We start from the raw sequence: 27,543 nt of genomic DNA on the forward strand, positions 1-27,543 counted from the left end.
ATAAAATAAAAAGTAAATGAGTTGAGGAGTTTGCAAAGATGGTGATCAAAACCATTTGGAGCTTTTTTTCTGGAGGGAGTAGTGAGTTCTAGAGGAGCAGTGACCCAGAGTCCTACTCTTTTGAGTCTCTGACCTAGGTCTGGTCAGTCCCAGGACATCAGGGCTATGAGAGCAAATGTATAAAAAAGCCAGCAGCCCCTTCACAGTCTCTAGAATCTGAAACCATACTGTTCTTTAGGAGGACATGGACTGCTCTCACATGGAAGCACCTTCAGCACAGCATCCTTGGGGAGGTGTGGTGCTGAGATGAGCTCCAGGAGACTCAACCCAGGCAGGGATTCCAGAGCATGTGTACTTTGACTCATCCAACCCTGAGAGCACCCTTCATACAAGGAACAAACAGTGAGGACAAACGTGAGGGGAAGCCACACATCCTGAAAATGCAGAGGGAGAGCGTTCATGTCTCACCCACTACCTGACACTCACTGCAAGAACTTGGTCTCCAGTGTCAAGTGACTATGAGACTTTTGTGCCCACTAGGATGTGGCCATCATAGGAGAATTTAAACATAAAGCCAAAGTCCCTCATACGTAATACCCTGCAGGTACTAACCAGAACCTAGGCTTTCACATTTGGCAGCGAAAGGACAAGGAAAGAATAGTCTTGTGAGAAAAGATATTTCTTAATTGTAAAGCAAGAAGAGATAAGCACAGCATATAAGCACAGCACAATAAAGCACAGGGACACACAGCTCTATTACATCATTAAAATATGAAAAAGACAAATCACCTTTCTAAACATATTCCCTTCTTCCTTCTCAGTTTATATTCACCTTCCTTCATCTCCAAAGAAGCTGGTGTAATCTGAGTGGTCCTGGGACCCTCTCCCTCTAAATCCCACCTGAGAGTTGTTTCCTACCTGCATTCTCTTCCTCATCACTGCTGCTGATACTTTGCAGGAAGCACTCTGTAGAAAGACAATCAAGAGCAATAATTTAGTTATACAAGTTGATCCACCCATTTCTCCTCCTCCACTTGGCTCACATAGCATCTCCCTGGTCTTTCCTCCAAGTTCACAGGAGGAAAGAGTCAGAGCTTTTCAACAAGGTGTTGATCACAGTTGCAAAATTTACATGAGAGAGAGATGTGGAGAGAATTACCATTCAACCTTACACTTCTAAGGCCCAATATAGCTCTTATATTCAAGTTTACAAAGCTGAAATTCCAACACTTATGGACACACTTGAAATATGGCTAATGTGACCAAGCAGTTGTGTGATTTCTGTGATTTTCTTAATGTAACAAGTTAATTATTGTTTGAACTATGTTCGTTATAAATAGGCAGATCTAATACTACACTGGAAAGTTCAGCTCTAAGAGCTTCAAAGACCAGGAAAAAGGCAACTAATTGCCTGCTCTGGTTTGTTTGTTTGTTTGTTTGTTTATTCCAGATGATCTGATGGCCTGATAAGATCATTCACACGTAGGTATACGTGGGGCATTTGAACCCAGACCAGGTATTGGGAGAATGCTTGTGGACATTCCAATACTAAGGTGAACACTCAGATTAAAATAAAATTCCCAGTAGGGGGCTCATTTGTAGGCAGAGGTGAAGGTCATGACCTAGTGATCCTGTGCTACAAGTAACCAGAGAGTAGGTACAGAGGGGAGGGAGGGACATTCACTCTCTTCATGAGCCCATCTTCCTAATACCTGACTCTAGAGGACCCAAGCAAGGCAATGGAAAAGGCTCATTAGGAAATGAAAGCTTTGTACTCTGAAAACCATAGAACACTGTTGAAAGAAAGAAGAGAGAAGTAAGTGGAATGGCATACATACTCATAGACTGGAATATTTAGTGTTGTTGACCTTCCTATACTCCTAAAAGTGATGTACATATGTATTGAAACCACTCACAAAATCCCATGTCACTTTTATAGAAATAGAAAAAAAAAACACTGCCCAAATACTAAACCTTATGAAATCCAAAGAAACCTAAGAGCAAAAACAATCTTGAGAGCAAAGAACGACAATGGAGATTTCAGGTTTCCTGAATTCAAAACAGATAAGAATGCCACAACAGTCAAAACAGTGTTGTACCAGCAACAAAACAGGCAGAGAGACCAATGAATCATAAGGAGGAAATCTTGAATAAACTGACACATGTGTGGCCAAAATATCTTTGCCAAGTTCCTAAAATTACCAAGTGAAGAAAGGATAGTCTCGGAGGTTGCTAAGATGGCAGAATAGGACGGGGAGACCACTTTCTCCCCCACAAATTCATCAAAAGGTCATTTGAATGCTGAGCAAATTTCACAGAACAACTTCTGAAAGCTTGAGGAGGACACCAGGCACCCAGAAAGGCAGCCCGTTCTCTTCAAAAGGAGGTAGGACAAAATATAAAAGACAAAAAGAGAGAAAAAAGAGTTAGGGTTGGAAACCCGTCCCAGGGAGGGAGTCATGAAGGGGGAGAAGTTTCCTAACACCAGGAAACCCTCTCACCAGCGAGCCTGTGGGGAGTTTTGGAATCTTGGAGGACAACATAACCGGGAGGGGAAAAAAAAAAAAGAACCCAAAGTTTACGCGAGGTAGCCCAGTCGCTCGCATTCGCCAGCAGCGAGCAGGGGCTGAACAGGGAGGCACAGGCTGGATGCATAGGCTGGGGACTGGACCTGAATGCCCCGAGGACAAGCTGAGGGAGCTAATGTGAGATAGCAACAAAAACTGTGGGATAGCCAAAAAGAAGTAAAAAAAAAAAAGAGAGAGAGAGAGAGAGTGAGAACATTCCCGCAAAAAGCTCTGAGGCACAGCTTGGCCCGCTCACAGAACAAAGGATTGAGTGAATACCAGAGGAGAGCTGGCCAGCTGTGGACCTACCCCTCCCCCACTGGAAGCAGAGAGGCAGCCAGGTGACAGCCAGAGTTGGAAGGCGAGGGGCAATTTCGGCCCCAGAGATGGCATCCTCCACCAAACTGTGAGAAGGCTCCCAGTTACTAACGAAGTTTTCCTGGATCCTGGACGGCTGACATCCACCAGGAGGGTCACAGCCAGGATCAGCTCCCTAGAGGAGACACATGGCCCACCTGAGATGGTGCTCTCACGGTGCACCCAGGAAATGGAGGGGCTGGGACCAGGGAGGTGATAAGATGCACCACCCAGCTAGGAGAGTGCAATCACCAAGCACCTGGTCTCCTGAACTGCTTGGGCCTGAGAAGGGCACTAAACGCAGGCCCAACACTCTGTGCCTTTGTGGAGTACCTGAGAACCTGAACCTGAGCAGCTTAGACCTGGGAAGTGCACGCAATCCAGGGCTGGCTTTGGACAGTTCTGCAGAGCAACCTGGAGCCTGAGCAGTGTAGATTGGGAAAACACACAAGTCGTGAGTGGGGGCAAACCCAGTGTGACCCCCTACACTGCGAGCATTCCCCACACATGCCAGTGTTATTTGTTTGCAGTGTTCCTCCCTTCCCACAGCAGAACTGAACAAGTGAGCCTGAGAGAGTCAGTTCCCAGGCAGGTTGATAGGGAGTCTAGGGGTCCCCAAGGAGAGAGGGGTCTGGAATTCTCAAGGAGGAAGAAAGGACAAACTTTTTTTCTTTCTCCACATTCCTTAGGATTATATAACAATAATGTATCCTGCCTAAGGACAGTCTTTGGATTCAACCTTATGTTATCTTAAAATGTAAATTATGGGGAGTAGACCTGGTCTTTACAAGTATGTATCCTGCCTGAGGACAGTGTTATCTTAAAATGTAAATTATGGGAGTAGGTCTGATGAGGTCTTTACAACCTCCAGACATTCTTTGGATTCATTGGAGAGTATATAACTTCATTGCTAACACTAGCAAGTGGGTACTCTTTCTGCCCCCTTCTGATGCCTATGTCAGAAGCTTTCTCTATCTCCTTTATACTTTAATAAAACTTTATTACACAAAAGCTCTGAGTGATCAAGCCTCGTCTCTGGCCCCGGATTGAATTCTTCTCCTCCGGGGGCCAAGAATCCCGGTGTATTCACGTGATTCAACAACAACCTTTGAAGCCTAAATAAGTGGCCACCTCCGCCCGCTTGTGTCAGGGCAGAAATTAGACACTGAAGAGGCTTGCAAACAGAGGAAGCCAAAATTAACAAAGAAGAGGGAACTGCTCTGGAAGTTACAGGTGCAACGGATTAAAACCCCAGAGTTAGTACTGACTACATTGGAAGGGGCCTAAACACCTAAAGAAGTATAAGTGTGAACAAGGAACTATCTGAAACTGAACTGACCCCACACTGCCCTCAACATCTCCAGAAATCTCCTAGATATATTTTATTATTATCCATTTTTAATTTTTCAATTTTTAAAATTTTTAAAGTTCTTTATTACTCCTTTAATTTTCATTTTTGTAACCTATTACCTTGCAAAAAAACACACCCTATTTCTAAAGCGAATTTCATAAATACATTTTTTATAATTTTTGTGATTTTTTTAATATTGTATTTTTGAGAGTCTAACATCTACTCTAGATTTTTAATCTTTGCCTTTTGATTTTTGTCATCAATTTTGTACCTTTAAGAATCCAATATTCAGTACCCATTTTTACTTAGCAGTGTGATTACTGGCTTGATTGCCTTCTTCCCCTTTTGATTATCCTTTTTCTCCCCCAGGTCACCTCTATCTCCTCCCTACCCCTTCTCTTCTCTACCCAACTCTGTGAATCTTTTTGGGTGTTCTGGGCTGTGGAGAACACTTAGGTAACTGACTATTGGCTAGACTGGTCTCTCTCCTTTTAACTCCCCTCTCTCCTCCTGGCCACCTCTTTCTCCTGCCTCCCTCTTCTCTTCTCTTTGTAACTCCATGAACCTCTCTCAGTGTTCCAGACTCTGGAGAGCACATAGGAAATTGATTACTGGCTAGATTGCTCTCTCCTCTTTTGATTCCCCCTCTTCTCTTTCTGGTCACTTCTATCTACCTCCTCCCTCTTCTCTTCTCCATGTAACTCTGTGAACCTCTCTGGGTGTTCCTCACTATGGAGAATCTTTTCAACATTAACCTAGATGCTTTATCATCAGTGCTGTATGGATCAGAAGTATTGAGACTACTGTAAGAATAAGACTAAAAGTCAGAGGCAGGACACTTAAATCCAAAACTTGAGAATACCAGAAAAATACTGACTCCAGGGAACATTAATCAATAAGAGCTCATACAAAGCCTCCATACCTACACTGAAACCAAAATCCACCTAAGAACCAACAAGTTCAAGAGCCAGACATACCAAGCTAATTCTCCAACAACAAAGGAACATAACCCTGAGCATTAAAATACAGGCTGCCAAAAGTAACCAACCCAAGACACCTCAAAACTCACACTGGACACTTCATTGCACTCCAGGGAGAAGAGATCCAGCTCCACCCACCAGAACACCAATGCAAGCTTCCCTAACCAGGAAACCTTGACAAACCACTCATTCAACCCCACCCACGGGGAGGAACTACCACAATAAAGAGGAACCACAAACTTCCAGCATACAGAAAGGCCACCACAAACACAGCAGTATAAACAAGACGAAAGACAGAGAACTATTCAGCAGGTAAAGGAACATGATAAATGCCCAACAAATAGAACAAAAGAGGAGAAGATAGGGAGTCTACCTGAAAAAGAATTCAAAATAATGATAGTATTTTGCATTAAAAATGATCCAAAATCTTGATAACAAAATGGAGTTACAGATAAATAGTCTGGAGACAAAGTTTGAGAAGATACAAGAAATGTTTAACAAGAATCTAGAAGAAATAAAAAAGAGTCAATAATGAATAATTCAATAACCGAGGTCAAAAACACTTTGGAGGGAAACAACAGTAGAATAAATGAGGCAGAAGATAGGATAAGTGAGGTGAAAGATAGAATGGTGGAAATAAATAAAGCATAGAGGAAAAAAAAGAAAGAATTAAAAGAGGACAAATTCAGAGACTTCTGGGACAATGTCAAACTCCCCAACATTTAAATCATAGGAGTCTCAGAATAAGAAGACAAAGAGAAAGGCCATGAGAAAATACTTGAGATAATCATTGAAAACTTCCCTAAAATGGGGAAGGAAATAGCCACCCAAATCCAAGAAATCCAGAGACCCCAAAAAGAATAAGCCCAATGTGAAACACCCCAAGACACATTTTAATCAAAATTAATGAAGATCAAACACAAAGAACAAATATTAAAACAGCAAGGGAAAAACAACAAATAACACACAAGGGGGTTCCCATAAGGATAACAGCTTATCTTTCAATAGAAACTCTTCAGGCCAGATGGGAATGGCAGGACATACTTAAAGTGATGAAAAAGAAAATCCTACAACCTAGATTACTGTACCCAGCAAGAATATCTTTCAAATATGAAGGAGAAATAAAAAGCTTTTCAGACAGGCAAAAGCTGAGAGAATTCAGCACCACCAAACCAGCTCTTCAACAAATGCCAAAGGATCTTCTCTAGAAAGGAAACACAGAAAAGGTTTATAAACTCGAACCCAAAACAGCAAAGTAAATTGCAAAGGGATCATACTTATCAACAATTACCTAAAATGTAAATGGGTTGAATGCCACAACCAAAAGACAAAGACTGGCTGAATGGATAAAAAAACAAGACCCCTACATATGTTGTCTACAAGAGACCTACTTCAAAACAAGGAACACATACAGACTGAAAGTGAATATCTGGAAAAATATATTTCATGCAAATGGAGAATAAAAGAAAGCAGGAATAGAAATACTCATATCAGATAAAATAGACTTTGAAATAAAGGCTGTGAAAACAGTCAAAGAAGGACACTACATAATGATCAAAGGATCAATCCAAAAAGAAATATAACACTTATAAATATATATGCACCCAACATAGGAGCACCACAATATGTAAGGCAAATGCTCACAAGTGTGAAAGGGGAAATTAACAGTAACACAATAATAGTGGGAGACTTTACTACCCCACTTACTCCTATGATAGATCAACTAAACTGAAAATTAGCAAGGATACACAAACTTTAAATGGTAAAATGGACCAGTGAGACCTAACTGATATCTATAGGATATTTCACCCCAAACAATGAATTTCACCTTTTTCTCAAGTGCACAGAGAACATTCTCCAAGATAGATCACATGCTTGGCCATAAATCTAGCCTTGGTAAATTAAAAAAAAAAAAAAAATTGAAATCATTCCAAACATCTTTTCTGATCACAATGTAGTAAGATTAGATGTCAACTACCGGGAACAAATTAAAAATACAAACATATAGAGGCTAAACAACATGCTTCTGAATAACCAACGAATCACAGAAGAAATCAAAAAAGAAATAAAAATATGCATAGAAATGAATGAAAATGAAAACACAAGAACCCAAAACCTATGGGATTCAGTAAAAGCAGTGCTAAGGGGAAGGTTAATAACAATACAAGCTTACCTCAAGAAAGAAGAGAAAAAATCAAATAAATAACCTAACTCTACAGCTAAAGCAACTAGAAAAAGAAGCAACAAAGAACCCCAGGGTTAGTAGAAGGAAAGAAATCACAAAAATTAGGGCAGAAATAAATGAAAAAGAAACAAAAGAGACTGTAGCAAAAATCAACAAAGCTAAAAGCTCATTCTTTGAGAAGACAAATAAAATAGACAAACCATTAGCAAAACTCATCAAGAAAAAAAGGGAGAAGAATCAAATCAACAAAATTAGAAATGAAAATGGATAAGTCACAACAGACAACACAGAAATACAAAGGATCATAAGAGACTACTATCAGCAACTTTATGCCAATAAAATGGAAAACTTGGAAGAAATGGACAAATTCTAAGAAAAGTATAACTTTCCAAACTGAACCAAGAAGAAATAGAAAATCTTAACAGACACATCACACACACAGAAATCAAAACTGTAATCAGAAATGTTCCAACAAACAAAAGCCTAGGACCAGATGGCTTCACAGGTGAATTCTACCAAAAATTTAGAGAAGAGCTAACACCTATCCTACTCAAACTCTTCCAGAAAACTGCAGAGGAAGGTAAACTTTCAAACTTATTCTGAGGCCACCATCACCCTAATATCAAAACCAGACAAAGATGCCACAAAAAAAGAAAACTACAGGCCAATATCACTAATGAACATAGATGCAAAAATCCTTAACAAAATTCTAGCAAAGAGAATCCAACAACATGTTAAAAAGATCATACACCATGACCAAGTGGGCTTTAGCCCAGTGATGCAAGGGTTCTTCAACATTCACAAATCAATCAATGTGATGCACTACACTAACAAACTGAAAGATAAAAGCCATATGATTATCTCCATAGATGCAGAGGAAGCCTTTGACAAAATTCAACATCCATTTATGAAAAAACCTTCGAGAAAGCAGGCACAGAAGGAGCATGCTGCTGCTGCTGCTAAGTCGCTTCAGTCGTGTCCGACTCTGCGCGACCCCATAGACGGCGGCCCACCAGACTCCCCCGTCCCTGGAATTCTCCAGGCAAGAACACTGGAGTGGGTTGCCATTTCCTTCTCCAATGCATGAAAGTGAAAAGTGAATGTATAGTCACACAGTCGTGTCCAAGTCTTTGTGACCCCATGGACTGCAGCACACCAGGCTCCTCCATCTATGGGATTTTCCAGGCAAGAGTACTAGAGTGGGGTGTCATTGCCTTCTCTGAGAAGGAGCATACCTCAACATAATAAAAGCCATGTATGATAAACCCACAGCAAACATTATCCTCAATGGTGAAATATTGAAATCATTTCCCCTAAAGTCAGGAACAAGACAAGGGTGCCTACTCTCACCACTACTACAATTAAACATAGTTTTGGAAGTTTTAGCCACAACAATCAGAGAAGAAAAAGAAATAAAAAGAACCAGATTGGAAAAGAAGTAAAACTCTCAACTGTTTACAGATAACGTGATCCGCTACATAGAAAACCCTAAAGACTCCACCAGAAAATTACAAGAGCTAATCAATGAATATAGTAAAGTTGCAGGATGTAAAATCAACACACAGAAATCCCTTGCATTCCAATACACTAACAATGAGAGAACAGAAAGAGAAATTAAGGGAACAATTCCATTCACCATTGCAATGAAAAGAATAAAATACATCAGAATAAATCTACCTAAAGAAACAAAAGACTTTAAATAGAAAACTATAAAACACTAATGAAATAAATCAAAGATGACACAAATAGATGGAAAAATGTACCATGTCCATGGATTGGAAGAATCGATATAGTGAAAATGAGTATAATACCCAAAGCAATTTATAGATTCAATGCAATCCCTATCAAGCTAACAACGGTATTTTTCAGCGAACTAGAACAAATAATTTCACAATTTGTATGGAAATACAGAAAACCTGGAATCGCCAAAGAAATCTTGAGAAAGAAGAATGGAACTGGAGGAATCAACCTGCCTGACTGCAGACTATACCACAAAGCTACAGTCATCAAGACAATATGGTACTGGCACAAAGACAGAAATATAGATCAATGGAACAAAATAGAAATCACAGAGATAAATCCAAACACCTATGGACACCTTATCTTTGAAAAGGCAGCAGGAATATACAATAGAGAAAAGACAATCTCTTTAGCAAGTGAATCTGGGAAAACTGGTCAACCACTTGTGAAAGAATGAAACTAGAACACTTTCTAACACCATGCACAAAAATAAACTCAAAATGTATTAAAGACCTAAACGTAGGACCAGAAACTATAAAACTCCTAGAGGAAACATAGGCAGAACACTCTCTGACATAAATCACAGCAGGATCCTCTATGATCCACCTTCCTGAGTAATGGAAATAAAAACAAAAATAAACAAATGGAACCTAATTAAACTTAAAAGCTTCTGCACAATGAAGGAATCTCTAAGCAAGGTGAAAAGACTGGCTTCAGAATGGGAGAAAATAATAGCAAATGAAGCAACTTACAAAGAGTTAATCTCAAAAATATACAAGCGACACCTGCAGCTCAATTCCAGAAAAATAAATGACCCAATCAAAAATGGGCCAAAGAACTAAACAGATATTTCTCCAAAGACATACAGATGGCTAACAAACACATGAAAAGATGCTCAACATCACTCATTATCAGAGAAATGCAAATCAAAACCACAATGAGGTACCATTTCATGTTAGTCAGAATGGTTGCTATCAAAAAGTCTACAAGCAATAAATGCTGGAGAGGGTGCGGAGAAAGGGGAACCCTCTTACACTGTTGGTGGGAATGCAAACTAGTATAGCCATTATGGAGAACAATGTGGATATTCCTTTAAAAACTGGAACTAGAACTGCCATATGACCCAGCAATCCCACTGCTGGGCATACACACCAAGGAAACCAGAATTGAAAGACACGTGTACCCCAGTGTTCATCTCAGAACTGTTTACAATAGTTGGGACATGGAAGCAACCTAGATGTCCAACGGCAGATGAATGGCTCAGAAAGTTGTGATACATATACACAATCAAGTATTACTCATTTATTAAATAGAATGCATTTGAATCAGTTCTAATGAGGTGGATGAAACTGGAGCCTATTATACAGAGTGAAGCAAATCAGAAAGAAAAACACCAATACATTAACACATATATGTGGAATTTAGAAAGGTGGTAATAATGACCTTATATACAAGATAGCCAAAGAGACACAGATGTAAAGAATAGACTTTTGGACTCTGTGGGAGAAGGTGAGGGTGGGATGATTTGAGAGAATAGCATTGAAACATGTATATTATCATATGTGAAATAGATCACCAGTCTAGGTTTGATGTATGAGACAGAGTGCTCAGGGCAGGTGCACTGGGATGATCCTGAGGAATGGGATGGGGAGGGATGTTGAAGGGGGGTTCAAGATGTGGTACACAAGTACACCCATGGCTGATTCATGTCAATGTATGGCAAAAACCACCACAGTACTGTAAAGTAATTAGCCTCCAATTAAAACAAATAAAAAAAAGAATAGTCTCCTCAACATCTATAGAAAGACAACCTATAGAATGAGAGGAAGTATCTGCAAGCGTTGTATCTGAATGAAGGATCAATATCCAGAACATATAAGTAACTACTATAATATAACTTGAAAAATAGAAAGCAAATAACTGACTAAAAAATGTGCAAAAAATGTCAATAGACATTTCCTCATAGAAGACATAGAAGTGACCAATATATATAGGAAATATTCTCAGCATCACTAAGTATCAGTGAAATGGAAACCAAGTTAAAAAAAAAAACAAAAAAACCACCTTTCAGGATGTGTATTATAAAAAGAAAATAACAAATGCTAGCAAGGGTGTGGAGAAGTGCAACTTTTGTACCCTCTTGGTAGGAATGGAAAATGGCATGCCCATTATGGAACAGTTTGGAAATCCCTCCAAAAATTATTAAGGTCCAAAAATTATCATAAGATCCAGCAATCACTTATTTGAGTTTATGTCCAAAGGAGATAAAACTAGAATGTTGAGGGGATATCTAGAATCTCATATCCATTGCCACATTGCACACAACAACCAAGATAGAAAAACTGCCCAGTGTTCACGGGCAGATAAATCAAGAAAGAAAATGTGGTGTATACATACACTGGAATGTGATTCAGCATTTTAAAATGAATGTTATCTTGTCATTTGCAGCAATGAATGAAGCTGGAGGATATTGGTAAGAGTAAAATAAGCTAGTCACAGGAGGACAAATACTGAACAATTTCATTTACCTGTGGCATCTAAAGGAAAAATCAGAGAAGTATAGAGTAGAAGGGTGGTTACAAGAGCTGGGAAGAGGTTGACACAGGGAATGTCTGTTTAGTGGTTATAAAATTTTAGTTGCAGAATGGAAAATTTCTAGGGTTGTGCTGAACAACAAGTTGCATTGAGTTAACAAGACTGACTGGACACTTCAAAGCTTAAGAGGCAAAGCTGAACTGAACTTCCTCCATCTATGCCTGGAGGCTCCTCCTTTCTCAGACTCCTCTAGAACTGGAAGTGGCATGTGTGTACCACCAGGGGCTCCCTGAAGAATGAAGGAGGCTGCCTGGTACTGGGGGCCTTTGGTGAGGGGGGAGGACTCATTCTGAGGCACTAATAGGAAAGAGTTTGAATGAGGGAAGTGGCAGAGTGATGAATCATGACCAAAAGAAATCTATAAGACCTATTAATACATGAGATTTACTATTAAACAAAGGTGTGATTGAGCCAGTAAGTGGGATTCTGAAACACAGTTTTGCACATTAAGAAGCGTGTAGGGCTTCCCTGGTGGCTTAGTGGTTATGAATTTACCTACCAATGCAGGAGATATGAGCTCAATCCTTGGCCTGGAAAGATTGCACATGCTGTGCAGGACCTAATCCTGTTTGCCACAACTACCAAGCCCATGCTCTAGAGCCCAGGAGCCATAACTACGGAGCCCACATGCCAAATCTATGGAAGCCTGAGAGCCCTAGAACCCATGCTCTGCAACAAAAGAAGCCACCAAAGTGAGAAGTCTGCGAACCAGAATTAGAGAGTTTCCCTGGCTTTTTACAAGTGGAGAAAAGCCTGCACAGCAATGAAGACCCAGCAGAGCCAATAAAAGTTTTAATAAAAATTAAAAAGAATCCTGCAAATATTTTCCTGGGTAGTGATGGGGTTTCTCTTCCTGGGAAAAGGATGTTCACTTGTTGTAAAACCAATGCATACAGTAAATATGTATACTTTCTTTAATTTTTAATATACACATTCATGGTGCACTGTGTTGGGAAATTTTAGGGGGAAGTTAACACCAGGAAGAGTGATGGTTAGGGTGACAAATATTGAGGAAAACACAACACAAAAAATTCACACACAAAAAAAAATACCACACATGGACACACACCCAGTTCCATGCACACAAACCTACACTATTAACCATAATACAGCTTCTTCCTGGAACTACAGTAATCATCCACATTGATCTCTTGTAAATTACTTTCTATCAACAGGACCCCTATACTCATTCCCAGCAGGAATTTGGAATCAGTTTGGCCTCTACACTAAAACCAGCGAGAAAGCCCCAACTTTCTCATCTACAAAGTTTTTTCTCCCAAAGGTAATGATTCTAGAATACATACCACTGTCACATCCTGGAAGGGCCACCTGCAAGTACAGAAGAGAAGACTCTATGAGGGTAAGATCACATAGATGTACAGTCTTTGGTTCATTTGGGGACAGTAGGAAACCTGATGAGGAGCAGTGGTGGAGTCCAGGGAACCCAGCAAGATCAGCACACACATACTCAGGATGAAAGGCAAGACCTGTGCCTGGAGGATGGAACTCCAAGCCAATTTAGGCTGGAAATTGCAGAATTCTTTTCCTAGAAGAAATGTTGCTGCAGGAGAGAGAAATCTGTACTCTTACAGAGCGTAATGGATGCTAACAATTTTAATATCCTGGGGACGGAGGCATCGTGAGTTGGTAATAAGACTCACTCAACATTATCTCAATCAAGGGAATCGTCTCTATCTGAAACTAACACCCTCAAAGACTCATAGCTTAATTCTAATAGCTTGCCTTGGAGACACAGGGAGTCTCTTCGGTCCTGTCACAAGCTGGGTTGATTGGCAGGTCCTCAATGAAACCTAGAGGGACACAGAATAGCTGTTAGAACAGTGGTGAAGCTGCTCATGAATCATGCAGGGGGTTTTCACTTTGTGTGGACATGGAGTGGTGTGTGTGGATGCAGGAAGTTAATAAGCATGAGCTGAACTTGATCCTCTTTGGAGGAGGAAGGAAAGTAAAGAGGAGGAGGAAGGAAATGAAAGCAGAGCTTTGGTTTTCTAGCTAGGAAGAACCTAATCAAGAAGAAATATTCATTCTATAAAAAGGAAAACTCTAAAATGTGTTCAATGAAAGAGACCCATGACTCCTTCTGCTTACTTTGAGCTCCTGCTAAATTACCATGGTCTCTTGATTTTTACAGATCACTCTTCCTCCAGGATCCACAGTTGCTGCTACTCCACCCATCATGTTTCCTATGAGACTTTGTACTTGATTAAAAGTGAACTCTGTAGAGGACTGAATTCAAATCTGGGCAAAGTGTGCTATTCTATTAGTTCACTAATCAAGTGTTTTAAATACAATCAAATGTACACGATTTGATAATACTGAATTCTTATCATTTAAAAACAGCCACTATGAATAATATCATATTTTTATATCAGTATTTGTTTTATACACAGTGTGTACATGTACACTGAATCAGTCACTGTCCATACTCACAGGGGCAATATGTATAGTGGGACAGTTGATTATAGAAAGCACAGTTCCTCCACCAGGTCTTCCTGGGGAGCTAGCTACATGGAGTAGCTGAGATGTCAAGACACTTGGTGAGGATGCTTACCAAATCACTCAATGATTCTCTCTCTCTTTTTTTTTAATGGGATGTGGGATGGTGGAGTGTATGCATGAGGGAGGTTAGCAACTATGGAACGAGCTGCTGTTGAATCATCCTCTTTGCTGGTTGAAGGCGAGTAAAGGAGAGGAGCAGGAGAGAAATGAAACAGAGCTTCTGCATTAAGCTAGTGATAACCTAAATGATGGGGAAAAAATAAACACTAAAATGCATGTCAGCTTTCAATGACAGAGACCCATGACCCTCGCTGCCTTTTTAGAGCATCTTTTAAATGGCCCCTGTCTTCTGGATTTTTTTCCCATATCACTGCCTCTCCAAGATCCACATTTGTAGCTCTTGAATTTACCAAATTTTCGATGAGATTTTTTTCTTGATTAAAAGAAAACAATGTTTGCATGTCCACTGAGTCAGTGGCTGTTCACACTCACAGAAGTCATACATTTAGTGGGACAGTTCATTATGGAGAGGACACATAGGGTGAACACTGACTGTCTCTGATCCAGCTGTTCAGGAGATTGTAACAAGAGTAATAGTCATTAGACTAACTAACAAATTCCACTGTGAGATCTATCTGATATCTTCCTTTGAGTGTATGCTACATGGTTTAATCAATGCAAGGCTTGTGGTAATGTCACCCAGTACAATGAAATATTTCCCCAATTATAATCTGCTTTTCTCCTTGTTTAAGCAATGACACAGGCACCAACAGATATGACCTACATTGTCTACACAAAGCCACACAACTCTCAGAATCTGAGAGTTGACCAGGAGGATGCAAGTCCTGAGGCTCCTTTCATACTACTGACTGAGCCAAATGTGGTTGTTAATTCACCTTTGGTTTTCCTCGATTTCATGACCACTGAGCCCACCTTATAATGAATGTAACGGTCTGGATCCCTCAACCTGCTAGTACCTCCAGGAATGGACACAGATGCATGGACACCCTTGCTCTGTGACTAGGATTTCAAGGCTGAGTGATCAGTGCAGGTCAGGGGTCCAGAGAAGTCACATTGGGATCACCCCTAGGTCCTCAGTTTGGCTTTTCCACTTAGAAGGTCAAAAACTTGCACCATTTTTCTCAGCACCATCTCCATCTGAAGAAAATTAATATTAACCAAACTTGAGAAATAGTTGAGCTGAGAAAAGAATCAGGTAATGTATAGCCAGTGTGCTGTGGTGATGAGAAGTGTTTAGAAACTTCACAGTTGACTTATTCTGTGTAAGAGGGAAATATCTTCTGAGGAAAGACACACACACACAGCTTCAAAATCCCACCACATGGCCCCCCAAGCCTGATTCACACAAACCCACAGCATCTAAATGATGGAGTTGTTTTAGAGACCACAGAACACAGACATTGTTCTTTCCTGGGACATCAGTCTCTTCTCTGCACTCCCAGCCCTCACCCCATGTAGGAATCCAGCATCAGGGGGCCTCTCCAACCAGAGCTGGCAAGATAGCCCCACCTTCATCAGCTAGATTGTTTCTCAGCAGAGGGATGGTCACTGAGTACTTACCATATTCAAAGACTGCTCCGGATTCCTGTGATTAGAGAGAAGCAAACAGAATGAGGCTGTCAGCATCATGTGTTCTCTGCAGTTAGTCTTCTGTTATCTGATTTTGGTCCTCAGATAACTAAAACTTTTCGAGTCAATGCCCACCCCCACAATTAAACAGAGAGGACCCCTGTTGAAAACTCTGGAGTATTTTATATAAAATCTGCAGTTTCAATTTTAGCAACAATTAGAAAATTATTTTTGAAGCAGGAAAAATTTCTACTGAGCAAAGTACCTACAGTAGTAACTGATGCTGTCTTTCTTAAGAGTACTTTTGAATCAAGTCTATGTTGATAATATATTTATCCTCAATATTTCACCAGCCAAGAAACTGCATACATCAGTGATAATGTATACCTCAGATTACTGTGACTGTATTTGACTGAATGGGAATGAAGAAGTGAAGCAACACCCTTATCCCAGATGCAGCTGGGTGAGCTTACCTTCGGGGCCCTCAGAGGCTGCTTCTCAACCCAGATCTCACGCTGCTGTTTCACCACCAGGCCCTCCTGGGGAGCTAGAGGGACAAAGAACAGCCGTCAGGACACAGGTGAGACTGCTCCCCAATCTCTCAGTATTTTTGTTTGTTTGATGGAGACATGGGGTATAGTGTGTGCATGAGGGAGTTTAGTAACAATGGACTGAAATACTGTTGAATCATCCTCTTTCTGGATGAAAAGCAAAGGAGAGGAGCAGGAAAGAAATGTAACAGAGCTTCTGCATTTTAACTAGTGATACCCTAAATGATGTGGAAGAAATAAACACCAAAATGCATGCCAGCTTTCAATGAAAGCAATCCATGACCCTCCTGCCTGTTTAGAGTTACTGGTAAATCACCCCTCTCTTGCAGATTTCTTCCTAGACCACTCCTTCCACAGAATTCAGTTACAGCTATTATATTTACCTAGTCTTCTATGAGACTTTGTTCTTGATTAAAAGAAAACTCTGTTAAGAGGACTGAATTCAATCATATCTTTCCAAATAGCTTCTATCAGTCATGTAATATTTTTTCCCAGTCTTCATTTTCCAAACAATGTTTGCATGTCCACTGAGTCAGTGGCTATCCACAATCACAGAAGTCATGCATTTAGTGGGAAAGTTCATTATGGAGAGGAAGCATGGGGTGAACGCTGACCCTGTCGGACCCAGCTGTGCAGGAGATTTACAACAAGAGGCATGGTCAGTGGGCTAACTATCAAGTTCCGCTGTGAGATCTATTTGAAACTTTCCTTTGAGTGTGTTCTACCATGTTTAATCATTGTAGGGCTTATGGTAATGTCACCCAGTGCAATGAAATCTCTCCTGGATGATAATCTTTTTTCCTTGTTTCAGCAATGAAACTAGCACCAACAGAATGACCTACATTGTCTACACAAAGCCATACAACTCTCAGAATATGTGTGTTCACCAGGAAGATGAAAGTCCCAAGGTGCTTTCAAACTAATGACTGTGCCAAAGTTTGCTATTAATTCACCTATGCTTGCCCTGGGTTCCATGACCACTGATCCCACCTTATAATGATGGGCATGGTCTGGATTTCTAGTTGCTAGTACCTCCAGGCATGGATATAGATGCAACAGGGACCCCCTTGTTCCATGACTAGGATTTCAAGGCTGAGTGGTCAGTGCAGGTCAGGGGTCCAGAGTAGTCACACTGGGACCACCCCTAGGTTCTCTGTTTGGCTTGTCCACTTAGGAGGTCAAGAGCTTGGGCCATTTTTCTCAGCACCATCTCCAACTGAGGAAAATGAATATTAACCAAACTTGAGAAATGGCTGAGCTGGGGAAAGAATCAGGTAATGTATAGCGAGGGTGCTGTGGTGATGAGAAGTGTTTAGAAAGTTCACAGTTGACTTGTGCTGTTTGAGGGCAGTATCTACTGAGGAAACACACACACTCAGAGCTTCAAAATCTCACCACATGTGCCAATTTATGGTCCCCCAAACCTGATTCACACAAACCCACAGCATCTAAATGATGGAGTTTTTTTTCCAGAAACTGTAGTTACAGTCATGTTTTTTCCATGAGATCAGTCTCTTCTCTGAACCCCCCAGCCTCACCCCTTGCAGTAATCCAGCATTAGAGCAACTCTTCAAATATAGTCTGCAAGACAGCCCCACCTTCAACAACTAGATTGTTCCTCAGCAAAGGGATAATCTCTGAATATTTACCGTGTTCATAGGCTGTTCCGTAAGTCTGTGATTAGAAAGAAGGAAACAATATAAAGGTGTCAGCATCATGTATTCTCTTAGGTAAGCCTTCTGTTATCTAATTTTTGTCCTTAGATGACTAAAACTCTTTAAGTCAATGGCTCCAAAAGAAAACAGACAGGACCTTTGTTGAAAAGGCTGGACTCTTTCACGTAAGAGCTCTCACTTTCAATATGACTAACAATTACAAAATTATTTTTGAGGCAGGAAAATTTTCTACTGAGCAAAGTACCTACAGAGTAATGGATACTGTTATTTTATTAATGTCCTTTAGAATCAAGTCTGTGTTGATAATAGACTCATCCTCAATTTTTCCCCAGACAAGGAATTGCATACATCAGTGATAATATACATTGTCAGATTACTATAACTGGTTTCCACTCAAAAAAAATTAAAGTGAAGCAACAGTATTATCCCAATAAAGACAGATAAGCTTACCTTCAGGTTCTTCAGAGGCTCTTCCTCATCATAAGCCTGGTGCACTTCCACCACCAGGATGTTCTGGGGACCTAGAGGGACACAGAATAGCCATAGGAACACTGGTAAGGCTGCTCATCAATCACTCGGCAGTTTTTTTTTTTTTTTTTTTTTTGATGGAGACATGTGATGGAGTGTATGTGTAAGGGAGGTTAGTAACTATGGACTGAGCTGCTGTTGAATCATCTTTTTTGCCAGAGGAGGAGGAGAGCAAAAGACAGGAACAGGAAAGAAATGAAACAGAGTTTATGCCTTTTATCTAGTGAAACCCTAACAGCTGGGGAAAAAAGAAAGACTAAAGTGCATGCCAGCTTTCAATGACAGAGACTCATGACCCTCCTGCCTGTTTAGAGTTTCTTCTAAATCTTCTCCTGTCTTCTGGATTTCTTCCTAGATCATGGCCTCCCCAGGATCCACCATTATAGCTTACTGTACTTACCGAGTCTTCTGTGAGACTTTGTTCTGGATTAAAAGCAAATTCTTGTTAGATGACTGAATTCAGTCCTACCTTTCCAAATAGCTATTATCATTCCTGTGTTGTTGTTGTTGTTGTTTTCAGTCCTCATTTTCCAAGTAATGTGTGCATGTCCACTGAGTCAGAGGCTGTCCACATTCACAGAAGTCTTACATTTTTGGAACAGTTCATTATGGAGAGAAACCATTAAGTGAGTGCTGAGTGTCTCTGACCCAACTGTGCAGTAGATTTACAACAAAAGTCATGGTCAGTAGGCTGACTATCAAGTTCCAATGTCAGGTCTGTTTGACACCTTCCCTTGAGTTTGTGCTACACGGTTTAATCAATGTAAGGCTTATGTCACCCAATACAATGAAATCTCTCCCTAATGATAATCTGCTTTTTTCCTTCTTTAATCAAGAACACTAACACCAACAGATATGACCTAAATTGTCTACACAAACCCACACAACTCTCAGAAACTGTGAGTTGACCAGGAAGATGTGAGTCCAGAGGTGACTTTCATGCTAATGACCTTGCCAAAGTTAGCTGTTAATACACCTGTGTTTGCCCTGGTTTCATGATCACTGAGCCCACCTTAAAATGATGGGCACAGTCTGGACCTCTGGAGCTGCCAGTACCTCCAGGCATAAATAGAGATTCAGGGACCCCCTTGCTCCATGACTAGGCTGAGTGACAAAGGCAGGTAAGGTCTTGTTGTGTCTGAGAAGGAAACATCTCCTGAGGAATCATACACACACAGAGAGAGTTTCACAGTCACACCACATGGGCCCACACATGGGCCCCCAACCCTGATTCACACAAACCCTAATCTTCTAAATGATGGAGTTGTTTTCAGGGATCACTGAACACAGACATTGTTCTTTCTTTGAGATCAGTTTCTTCTCTGCACCCCAGCCCTCACCCCCTGTAGGAATCCAGCATCAGGGTGACTCTCCAACCAGAGCCAGTCAGAGAACCCCACCTTCATCAGCTAGATTGTTCCTCAGCAGAGGAACGGTCCATGAATATTTACCATGTTCGTAGGCTGCTCCGCATGCCTGTGAATAGAGAGAAGAAAACAGTGTCAGGGTCCCAGCATCTTGAATACTATGCATTCCGGTCTTTCATTCTCATTTTGCTCTCATAAAACCAAATGGTTTGAGTTTGTTTCTTTGTTCAACTCAAAGTGTTGTTTAGTCCATAGCCCAAAAGAAAACATAGAGGACGCCTGTGGGAAAGGCTGGAGTCTTTCCTGGAAGATCTCTCCAGCCCACTTTAACCAGCGATTAAAAATTTTTATTTCAAGAAGGAACATTTTCTACGGAGGAAATTTCTCCCAACTACAGTTTTTAATTTACACTGTCATTTGTTCAAAATGTCCTTTTGAATAAGTTATCTGCCAGGAAAGACTCAACATTCATCCATCAAATTAAAAACTATATCAGCTGTCTTGAATATTTTGAAACCTTATCTGAATTCAGCAAAAAAGTCAAGTCATAAAGCAACACTATTATCTCAGATAAATAAGGGGCACTTACCACAGAGGTGGGCAGAGATTCTTCCTGCAAATTTGAATTGGATAGCTCCTCCAGCTCATCCTCAGGGAGCTCTAGGAGGACATAGAGGGATTGTCAGGATATCTGTGATGCTGATCGGGAAGACCTTGTTAAGGTGGACACATGGAAGAACTGTATGGATGTGGGTGGTTAATCAGTGTGGGCTGAAATCTGTTGGACAGCCTTCCTAGTGGGTGGGGGAAGGCTAAGGAGATGGATATTTCAGAAATGAGTCAGAGAGCTTTTAATTTTCTAACTAAGGGGAACCTGATTGACTTGAAATTGTCAGTCTGACAAAGGTAAACAGAAAATCACACTATGTTTCAGTAGTCATGTACAGTTGTAAGACCTGGACCATAAAGAAGGCTGAGTGCCAAAGAATTGATGCTTTAGAATGCTGTTGCTGAAGAGACTCTTGAGAGTTCTTGGACAGCAAGATCACACCAGTTAATCCTAAAGGAAATCAACCCTAAATATTCATTGGAAGGACTGACACTGAAACTTCAATACTTTGGCCTCCTGATGTGAAGAGAGGACTCTCTGGAAAAGCCCCTGATACTGGGAAAGGCTGAGGGAAAGAGGAAAAGGAGGGGCCACAGAGGATGAGATGTCTGGATAGCATAATCACTTAATGGACAAGAATTTGAGCAAACTCGGGGAGATGGTGAAGGGCAGGGAAGCCGGGTGTGCTGCTGCCCATGGGCTCACAAACAGTCAGACACAACTTAGCAATTGAGCATTGTGGTCAAAGATACATTATATTTATTATTTTCATAACTTTTAAGAATTAAAAAGTTATGTAGCATTTTCTATACTCACAATGCTGTGTACCTATCAACACCATCTACATCTAAATCTTTTTCTTTAGTTCTGATACAACCTCTGTACCCATTAAGTCATAATCCACCTTCCTTCTTGCCTCCTGGCTTTGGTATAATTTCTATTTCCAGTTTCTGTGAGTTAGCCTATCCTATGTACTTTAAACCAGTGGAATCATGCAATATTTTTATTTCTGTGCCTGCTTTATTTCACTAACCATAATACATTTTTTGTATTATCTGGTCCATCCATTTTGCAGCATATTTCAATCCTTAATTCATTGTTATGGCTGGATAATATTTCATTCTGAGTATATATCATATTTCTTTTATTCATTCATCACATGATGGTCTTTGGGTTGTTTGTATCATTTGAGTGCTAATAATACACTGTGAACATTAGTGTACAGATTTTTGTATGGTACCATAATGGTAATAAATAATATTGTGCATATTTAAAATATCATTGAAGGTAACAATACAAAGTGTGAATCTAAGGTGAACTATGGACTTTTAATTACTAAAAATATATTATCTCACTAATTGTAATAAATGGACCACATATATGTTATCTGTGAGTATCATATTATAGCATAAACTGAAGTGATAGGATACAGCAATTTTCTGTATTATCTGTATAACTTTTATGTCAATTTAATCCTGTTCTAAATAAAGTCTAATAATTTAAAGAAATCCTAAAACATGTCTTCAGGGAGGAACATATCACAGCCTATGTTAAAACAATTAGCTAGTGTCCAAACCATAGCTAGAGACCATCTCCACTCTTAAGCATGAAGCAAATGTTGAATTTAAAATGCTTTCCTCCCATAGTTAAAACAGTACCAACAGATATAGTAAGTTTCAGTTTAAACACATGAGATAAAAGAAGAACATTGCTTAATATTTCACAGTTTTTTTTCTTAAATATGAGGCACTAAACATAAACTATAACTATTCTTAAGTGAGCTGAATGAGAAAATTTCCACGGTACCTTCAACTGTGTCAGTTGTAGGGTGCACCCTATTTCGTGGCCAACTACGAAACCTCCTGACCCAGCTGGTGGTGGATGTTGACCTCTTGGGAGTGTTCCTTCTGGTCTTCCGGGGATAACATCCTGGGAAATGCATTATAATGGAGAGAGCTGTTGACATCTTGCTGGCAGAAGACCACCCGGAAACTAATAACAATTGACCCACAGTTCAGTCCTCCAGTCCCCTTCCTCAGCAGATGCCTAGCAAGAGGCAGGACCAGGAGGTCCTTCTAGGCATCTGGCACCCAACAGACTGGTTGTTCAGGCAAATATCTCTATTTAACTGAGACCCAGAAGCTCAGCAGAGCATGGTGACCGTGACTGATGAACTGTATTCAAATCCCATTTAGGAGAAGCAGGTATTTGGGAAAGACATATGGTTTCCTCTTTGCCTCAGTTCCCTGTCCTGAGTAGGAGAAATGTTAATATGGCCTATTTTTAGTATTATGAGGCCAAGAATGATTAAATACAGGTAAAATATTAGAAAAATAAAGGAGGGATTCCCTGGCAGTCCAGTGGTTAAGAATCAGCCTCGCAATGCAGGAGACGGGGGTTTGATTTCTGGTTGGAACACTATGGCCCCACATGCCTCAGAGCAACTAAACCCACAGGCTGCAACTACTAAGCCCAAGCACCACAAATAGAGAGTCAGTGCCCTGAAACGAAAGATCTGTATGATGCAACAAAGATCCCATGTGCCACAACTAAACCCGATGCAGCCAAATTAATAAATAGATATAGACAAATGAATAAATAGAAAAGTAAAGGAATGGTGCTTCATAATTGCTCTGTAAGTGTTCAACCTTGAATGATGGCAAGAATAAGGTGGACCTTTAGTAGTGGTTGAAGGCAAAGGGGGCATCTGGATGGCTCCAATAAGTGGAAATGGAAGCGTATTCTTCAGCTTTTTCACAGAAGCAAGGTTTCTCATGGAGAGTATCTATTATCACCTCCTCTGACACCCAGCATTGTTGGGGAGGAAGGGAGGACAAAGTAGGGGCTGTAACACATATGTTACTTTGGAGGTTGTTGAAATTTAGAGAGATCAAGTGACTTTCCAACAGTCACATGATGATAAATAGTGGATCTGGGACAGGACTGTAGTTGGTTCCCTGAGGACACAGATGCTTGCACCCTTGAGACCTGTGCTGAACCCCTGAACCAGGAGCTCATCCCCCCTCAAAATCCTCTCCCCCTAGTTTTCTGTGGATGAGAGCTGATGCCCTGGAGAAGATGCCTGAGCCCAGAAAGAACTCAAATCCTCCTTCTACCATTTGTCTCTATATTTCAGCTCCTGATCCAAAATACATGTTTCTTCTGAGCAAAGCCCTTCAGAAAGACCACAGGATTCCAACTTTTTCATCCTCCCCAGCCTCTTCACACACTCAACCATCTCACAGGCAGCTGTTACCTTGCTAAGTGGCCAGTGGTCTCTTTGGCCACCAAGTTGCTCAGTGCTCAGAATCTTCTAAACCAAAGGCCACATGATGGCTTTACCAAGAATTAGTTTCCCTTCCACTGACTAAGTCTGGATGAGCAGTTAATGTGAGGTGAGGTGGCCATCTGTTCTAGGCTTTCATGGCTTAAATAAGTCTGTGATGCTCAAAGTCTCACAGATGATCTGAGCACTGATTTGAGCAGCCTGGACCAAGGGCTAGCTAAGAATGGGCAGGAGTTCAAGTCTGTCCTCACTAAAATTCTGACCTCATCAATTCCTCATCATGCTCTAGACCTTGGAGTGGAAGACAACAGAGCCCCATATTCTTTTTGAAAATTATCTTGATACTCACAGCCTGGAGACCGCAACCCAAGATTCTCCTTGAGGATCAACAGAAAGATTCTTCTTCCCTCAGTGACCAAATGTTTATCCTACTAAACCGACTTGGGACCTCCCGGGTGACTCAGACAGTAAAGTGTCTGCTTACAATTCAGGGACCCAGGTTCGATCCCACTCCAGTACTCTTGCCTGGAAAATCCCATGGATGGAGGAGCCTGGTAGGCTACAGTCCATGACATCACAAAGAGTCAGACATGACTGAGCAACTTCACTTTCCCTAACCCGACAGCACTGCCCCATCTGACCAAACTCCCGGGCACCAGTCAAACAGTGATCCTGTCCATATCAACCCATGGAAATCCCACCATAAACCCCAGTTTCGTTCCTTTTTAAAAGTCTCTGGATTTACACTGCTAGTATTTGTATATTTGGGCAGCAACATTTAGAAGAGTTGAGCTGTAATTTCCTTTTCCTGTAATGTCCATTGTTGGGGAGACCTCCTGCTTCAGGTCTTTCCATCTGTTCTCTGCTAGGATGTGTACAAAACTGGCACTGCGAAATTGTATATTTTTATTTTTTTGGAAAGCAGTTTTGAAGTAAAAATTAATATGTGTAGCAAAGTTCTGTATCAGCAAAAACACACATCAGAAAGTATCCAATAATACAACAGAGGAATCCTGGAGTAAAGATTTAGAAGATGATGTTTCTCTTCTTATTCCTCAATGACAACCTCTGTAGGTTGGAAGAAACTAGAGAAAGTCATGTGGACTAGCTCCAGCTACAACAGTTTTACATATACCTTTTTAGATAACTATTCTGGGACAACAATTTAAGTAGTGGTTTTTTCTATATCATGAGTCAACATCTTCCGAACAATGTGTTTCAATGTCTGTCATATAAAGATATTCAAGAAATTGTTCTTAAATTATAGCACATCATAAGAATATTCAAGAAATTGTTCTTAAATTATTGTGTACATTTTCAGGTAATTAATATTCAAACATTCTAAATTTAGGAAGATATTTAAGGCAGCCAGCTGACCAAAGAATCAAAATATAATTTAAGGAATGAAGCAAAAGTATAAAACACATTTATAGCTCTGTAGGTAAATTAGAGTGAGGGAAAAGAAAAAAAAAAAAAAAAAAGACAAGGAAAATTCATCAAAGTTAACCAGCCCATTTGAAGGAACAGCATTCAGGGGATCAGCAGAAACCTACCTCCACAACAGCAGTTGAGGTTTCCCATTTTCAAACTCTAGTTTGAAGGTGAGCCCTTCTACTTGTACCTTATGTGAACCTCTCAGCTCACTAACTGGCACTTGGTACAGAATGCAGAAAGTGCATTACCACATTACCATGGCGACGATACATCACAGAACTTTCAGAGTGAACTGGACTCTGCACAGGATGAGTCCAAAGTGCTACTGCCCAGAAAGTGTGTTTCTATGGGCAAACTGGGATTTTCAGAGTAAGGATTTAATTTCAAAAATTGAATCTCAGGGTCACATATTCTTTTCTGATGAAGAAAATGATTTATATGAGAGAAAATGTCCTGCCCCCAAAGATAGTTGATAGTGAACATGTCAGGGTGAAAAGGGACAAAGCTAACACATTGAGAATAAAAAGAGATTCTGTTCTTGATTAGAATATCCTCTTGGTACTGATCACAAGTTTGTGTTCCTAACACACAGTGAGGCCAAACAATACCAAGAATCAGGAGCCTGGAGCAGAGAATGCCTTACTGCAGGGCCACACAAGGAGAAAAGACAAACAAAAAACCTGAGCTCCGCAAAAGCTCTCAGCAAAACCATTTTCTAGGGAAGCTGAGGGAGTGGTCTGGTTAATTCTTGTGTCAGAGCCTTTGTTCATGAGGTCCCAACCACAGAGGCGAACCTGAAGTAATGATGTATAAGATCCTTGTACACCAACCCAACCTCCTGCCACCTCCTAGGGGTGGACAACGGGTCAACACTGGACCAAGTGTGGAAATGGGAATGGAGAGACAGAAGCTGGTGAACTCTTACCTTAGTAGCCAGGGTCAGATCCTCCAGCTGCCCAGGACTCCGGAGACCACGCCTGTATTGACCTCTGCAGCTAATAGGTCATGGAGGTGGGGACTGGGAAGAGGTTCGCTGCTTTGTGGCCTGGATCTGGCCTATGGGCATCTGTGGCAAGCGCTCTGGGGCTCTGTGGGACACAGTCCCCAAGCTGTCCTGGGCCCCCATCTCATCCGACTGTCCTGAGGCCTGAAGGCCTGGATAGCACATAGAGAAGGCCTCTGCCCCACACTCACCACACTCTGGTGAGGACATGCTCCGTTGGTGGAGCATGACCTCTAACCCCTAGTCTAAGGGTCCCGCTAAAGGTCTTACAATATTGACTGTGTGCCCACTCCACCCCAGCACAGTCTCCATCCATTTCTACTCTTCCTGAGTCCCCAGACTTCCCTAGAGGAAACAAAGTGTAAGATTTAACCTTATAAACAAAATTAAGTTTTTCACCTCTAATATATCGAGTTGCATTCTTTATTTGGAGCCCTGTAAATTCTTCTCACAAAAATGAATGTTTTGTCTTATGTAGCAAGTATGTTTATTATTTATCACTATCATTTTAAAAAATTTACATTTTATTTATTTTTGTCTGGGCAGGGTCTTCATTGCTGTGCTCGATTCTCTCTAGCAGTCCTGAGTGGGGAACTGCTCTCTTGTTGTGGAGCACAGGCTCTAGGTGCACAGGCTTCAGTAGCTGTAACTCGCAGGCTCTAGAGCCCTGGGTCAGTAGCTGTGGTGCACGGGCTAGTTGCTCAGCGGCATGTGGGATCTTCCCAGACCAGGGATCAGATCCATGTCCCCTGCACTGGCAGGCAGATTCTTAACCCCTGGGCCACAAAGGAATTCCATCAGTGTCTTTTTATTATGGTTACTTTTACTTATATCAAGAAGACATTTATTTTCAAAAACATCAGTAAGTTAAATATTTTTGTTATTTTCTTTGTGAGAAGGAAGAGGGGAAGGATGTTATGACTAGTATTCTTATTAAAGGTTAAGTATTCCTTTAAAAATATTTTAATAAATAAGAAAATAAAAGCAGGTGTTTCAAGACAAACTTTTCTATTAAACAATTCTGAATATTTCTAAAGATGTTTGTCAAAATGGACTAATTAATTTTTTAGGATAATGATAGAAATTTCCCCCCAGAAATGATATAGAGTAGAAATATCCTGATAATGTCATAAATGGAACTGAGTATTTTGTAAAGCACATGTGGTAATTTATGTCTCAAAAACCTTAGAACATTTTGGAAGT

General features: G+C 40.7%; 1 protein-coding gene across 4 annotated transcripts in view; it reads right to left on the reverse strand.

Annotated features, from left to right (window-relative positions):
• The window catches only part of LOC112585126, a 52,896-nt gene extending 26,640 nt beyond the window's left edge, over positions 1 to 26,256 (reverse strand). The window contains exons 1-11 of one of the 4 annotated variants that reach the window (XM_044943218.2): positions 25,457 to 26,256; positions 22,424 to 22,546; positions 20,597 to 20,667; positions 20,092 to 20,116; positions 18,563 to 18,633; positions 18,086 to 18,110; positions 16,359 to 16,432; positions 15,877 to 15,901; positions 13,519 to 13,586; positions 13,080 to 13,104; positions 919 to 966 (exon numbers count right to left, since the gene is read on the reverse strand). In XM_044943218.2, coding sequence (XP_044799153.2) covers positions 919 to 966; positions 13,080 to 13,104; positions 13,519 to 13,586; positions 15,877 to 15,901; positions 16,359 to 16,432; positions 18,086 to 18,110; positions 18,563 to 18,633; positions 20,092 to 20,116; positions 20,597 to 20,667; positions 22,424 to 22,546; positions 25,457 to 25,484 — 583 coding nt within the window. In that variant the 5' untranslated portion in view covers positions 25,485 to 26,256. Of the gene's footprint in view, positions 1 to 918; positions 967 to 13,079; positions 13,105 to 13,518; positions 13,587 to 15,876; positions 15,902 to 16,358; positions 16,433 to 18,085; positions 18,111 to 18,562; positions 18,634 to 20,091; positions 20,117 to 20,596; positions 20,668 to 22,423; positions 25,334 to 25,456 lie in introns of those variants that run through there. The other 3 variants (XM_044943220.2, XM_044943219.2, XM_045165760.1) reach the window with 3 other exon arrangements.
• Positions 26,257 to 27,543: the final 1,287 nt, after the last annotated feature.

The sequence above is a fragment of the Bubalus bubalis genome, chromosome 5 (genome assembly GCF_019923935.1).
Source record: "Bubalus bubalis isolate 160015118507 breed Murrah chromosome 5, NDDB_SH_1, whole genome shotgun sequence".
In the NCBI taxonomy this organism is placed as follows: domain Eukaryota; kingdom Metazoa; phylum Chordata; class Mammalia; order Artiodactyla; family Bovidae; genus Bubalus; species Bubalus bubalis.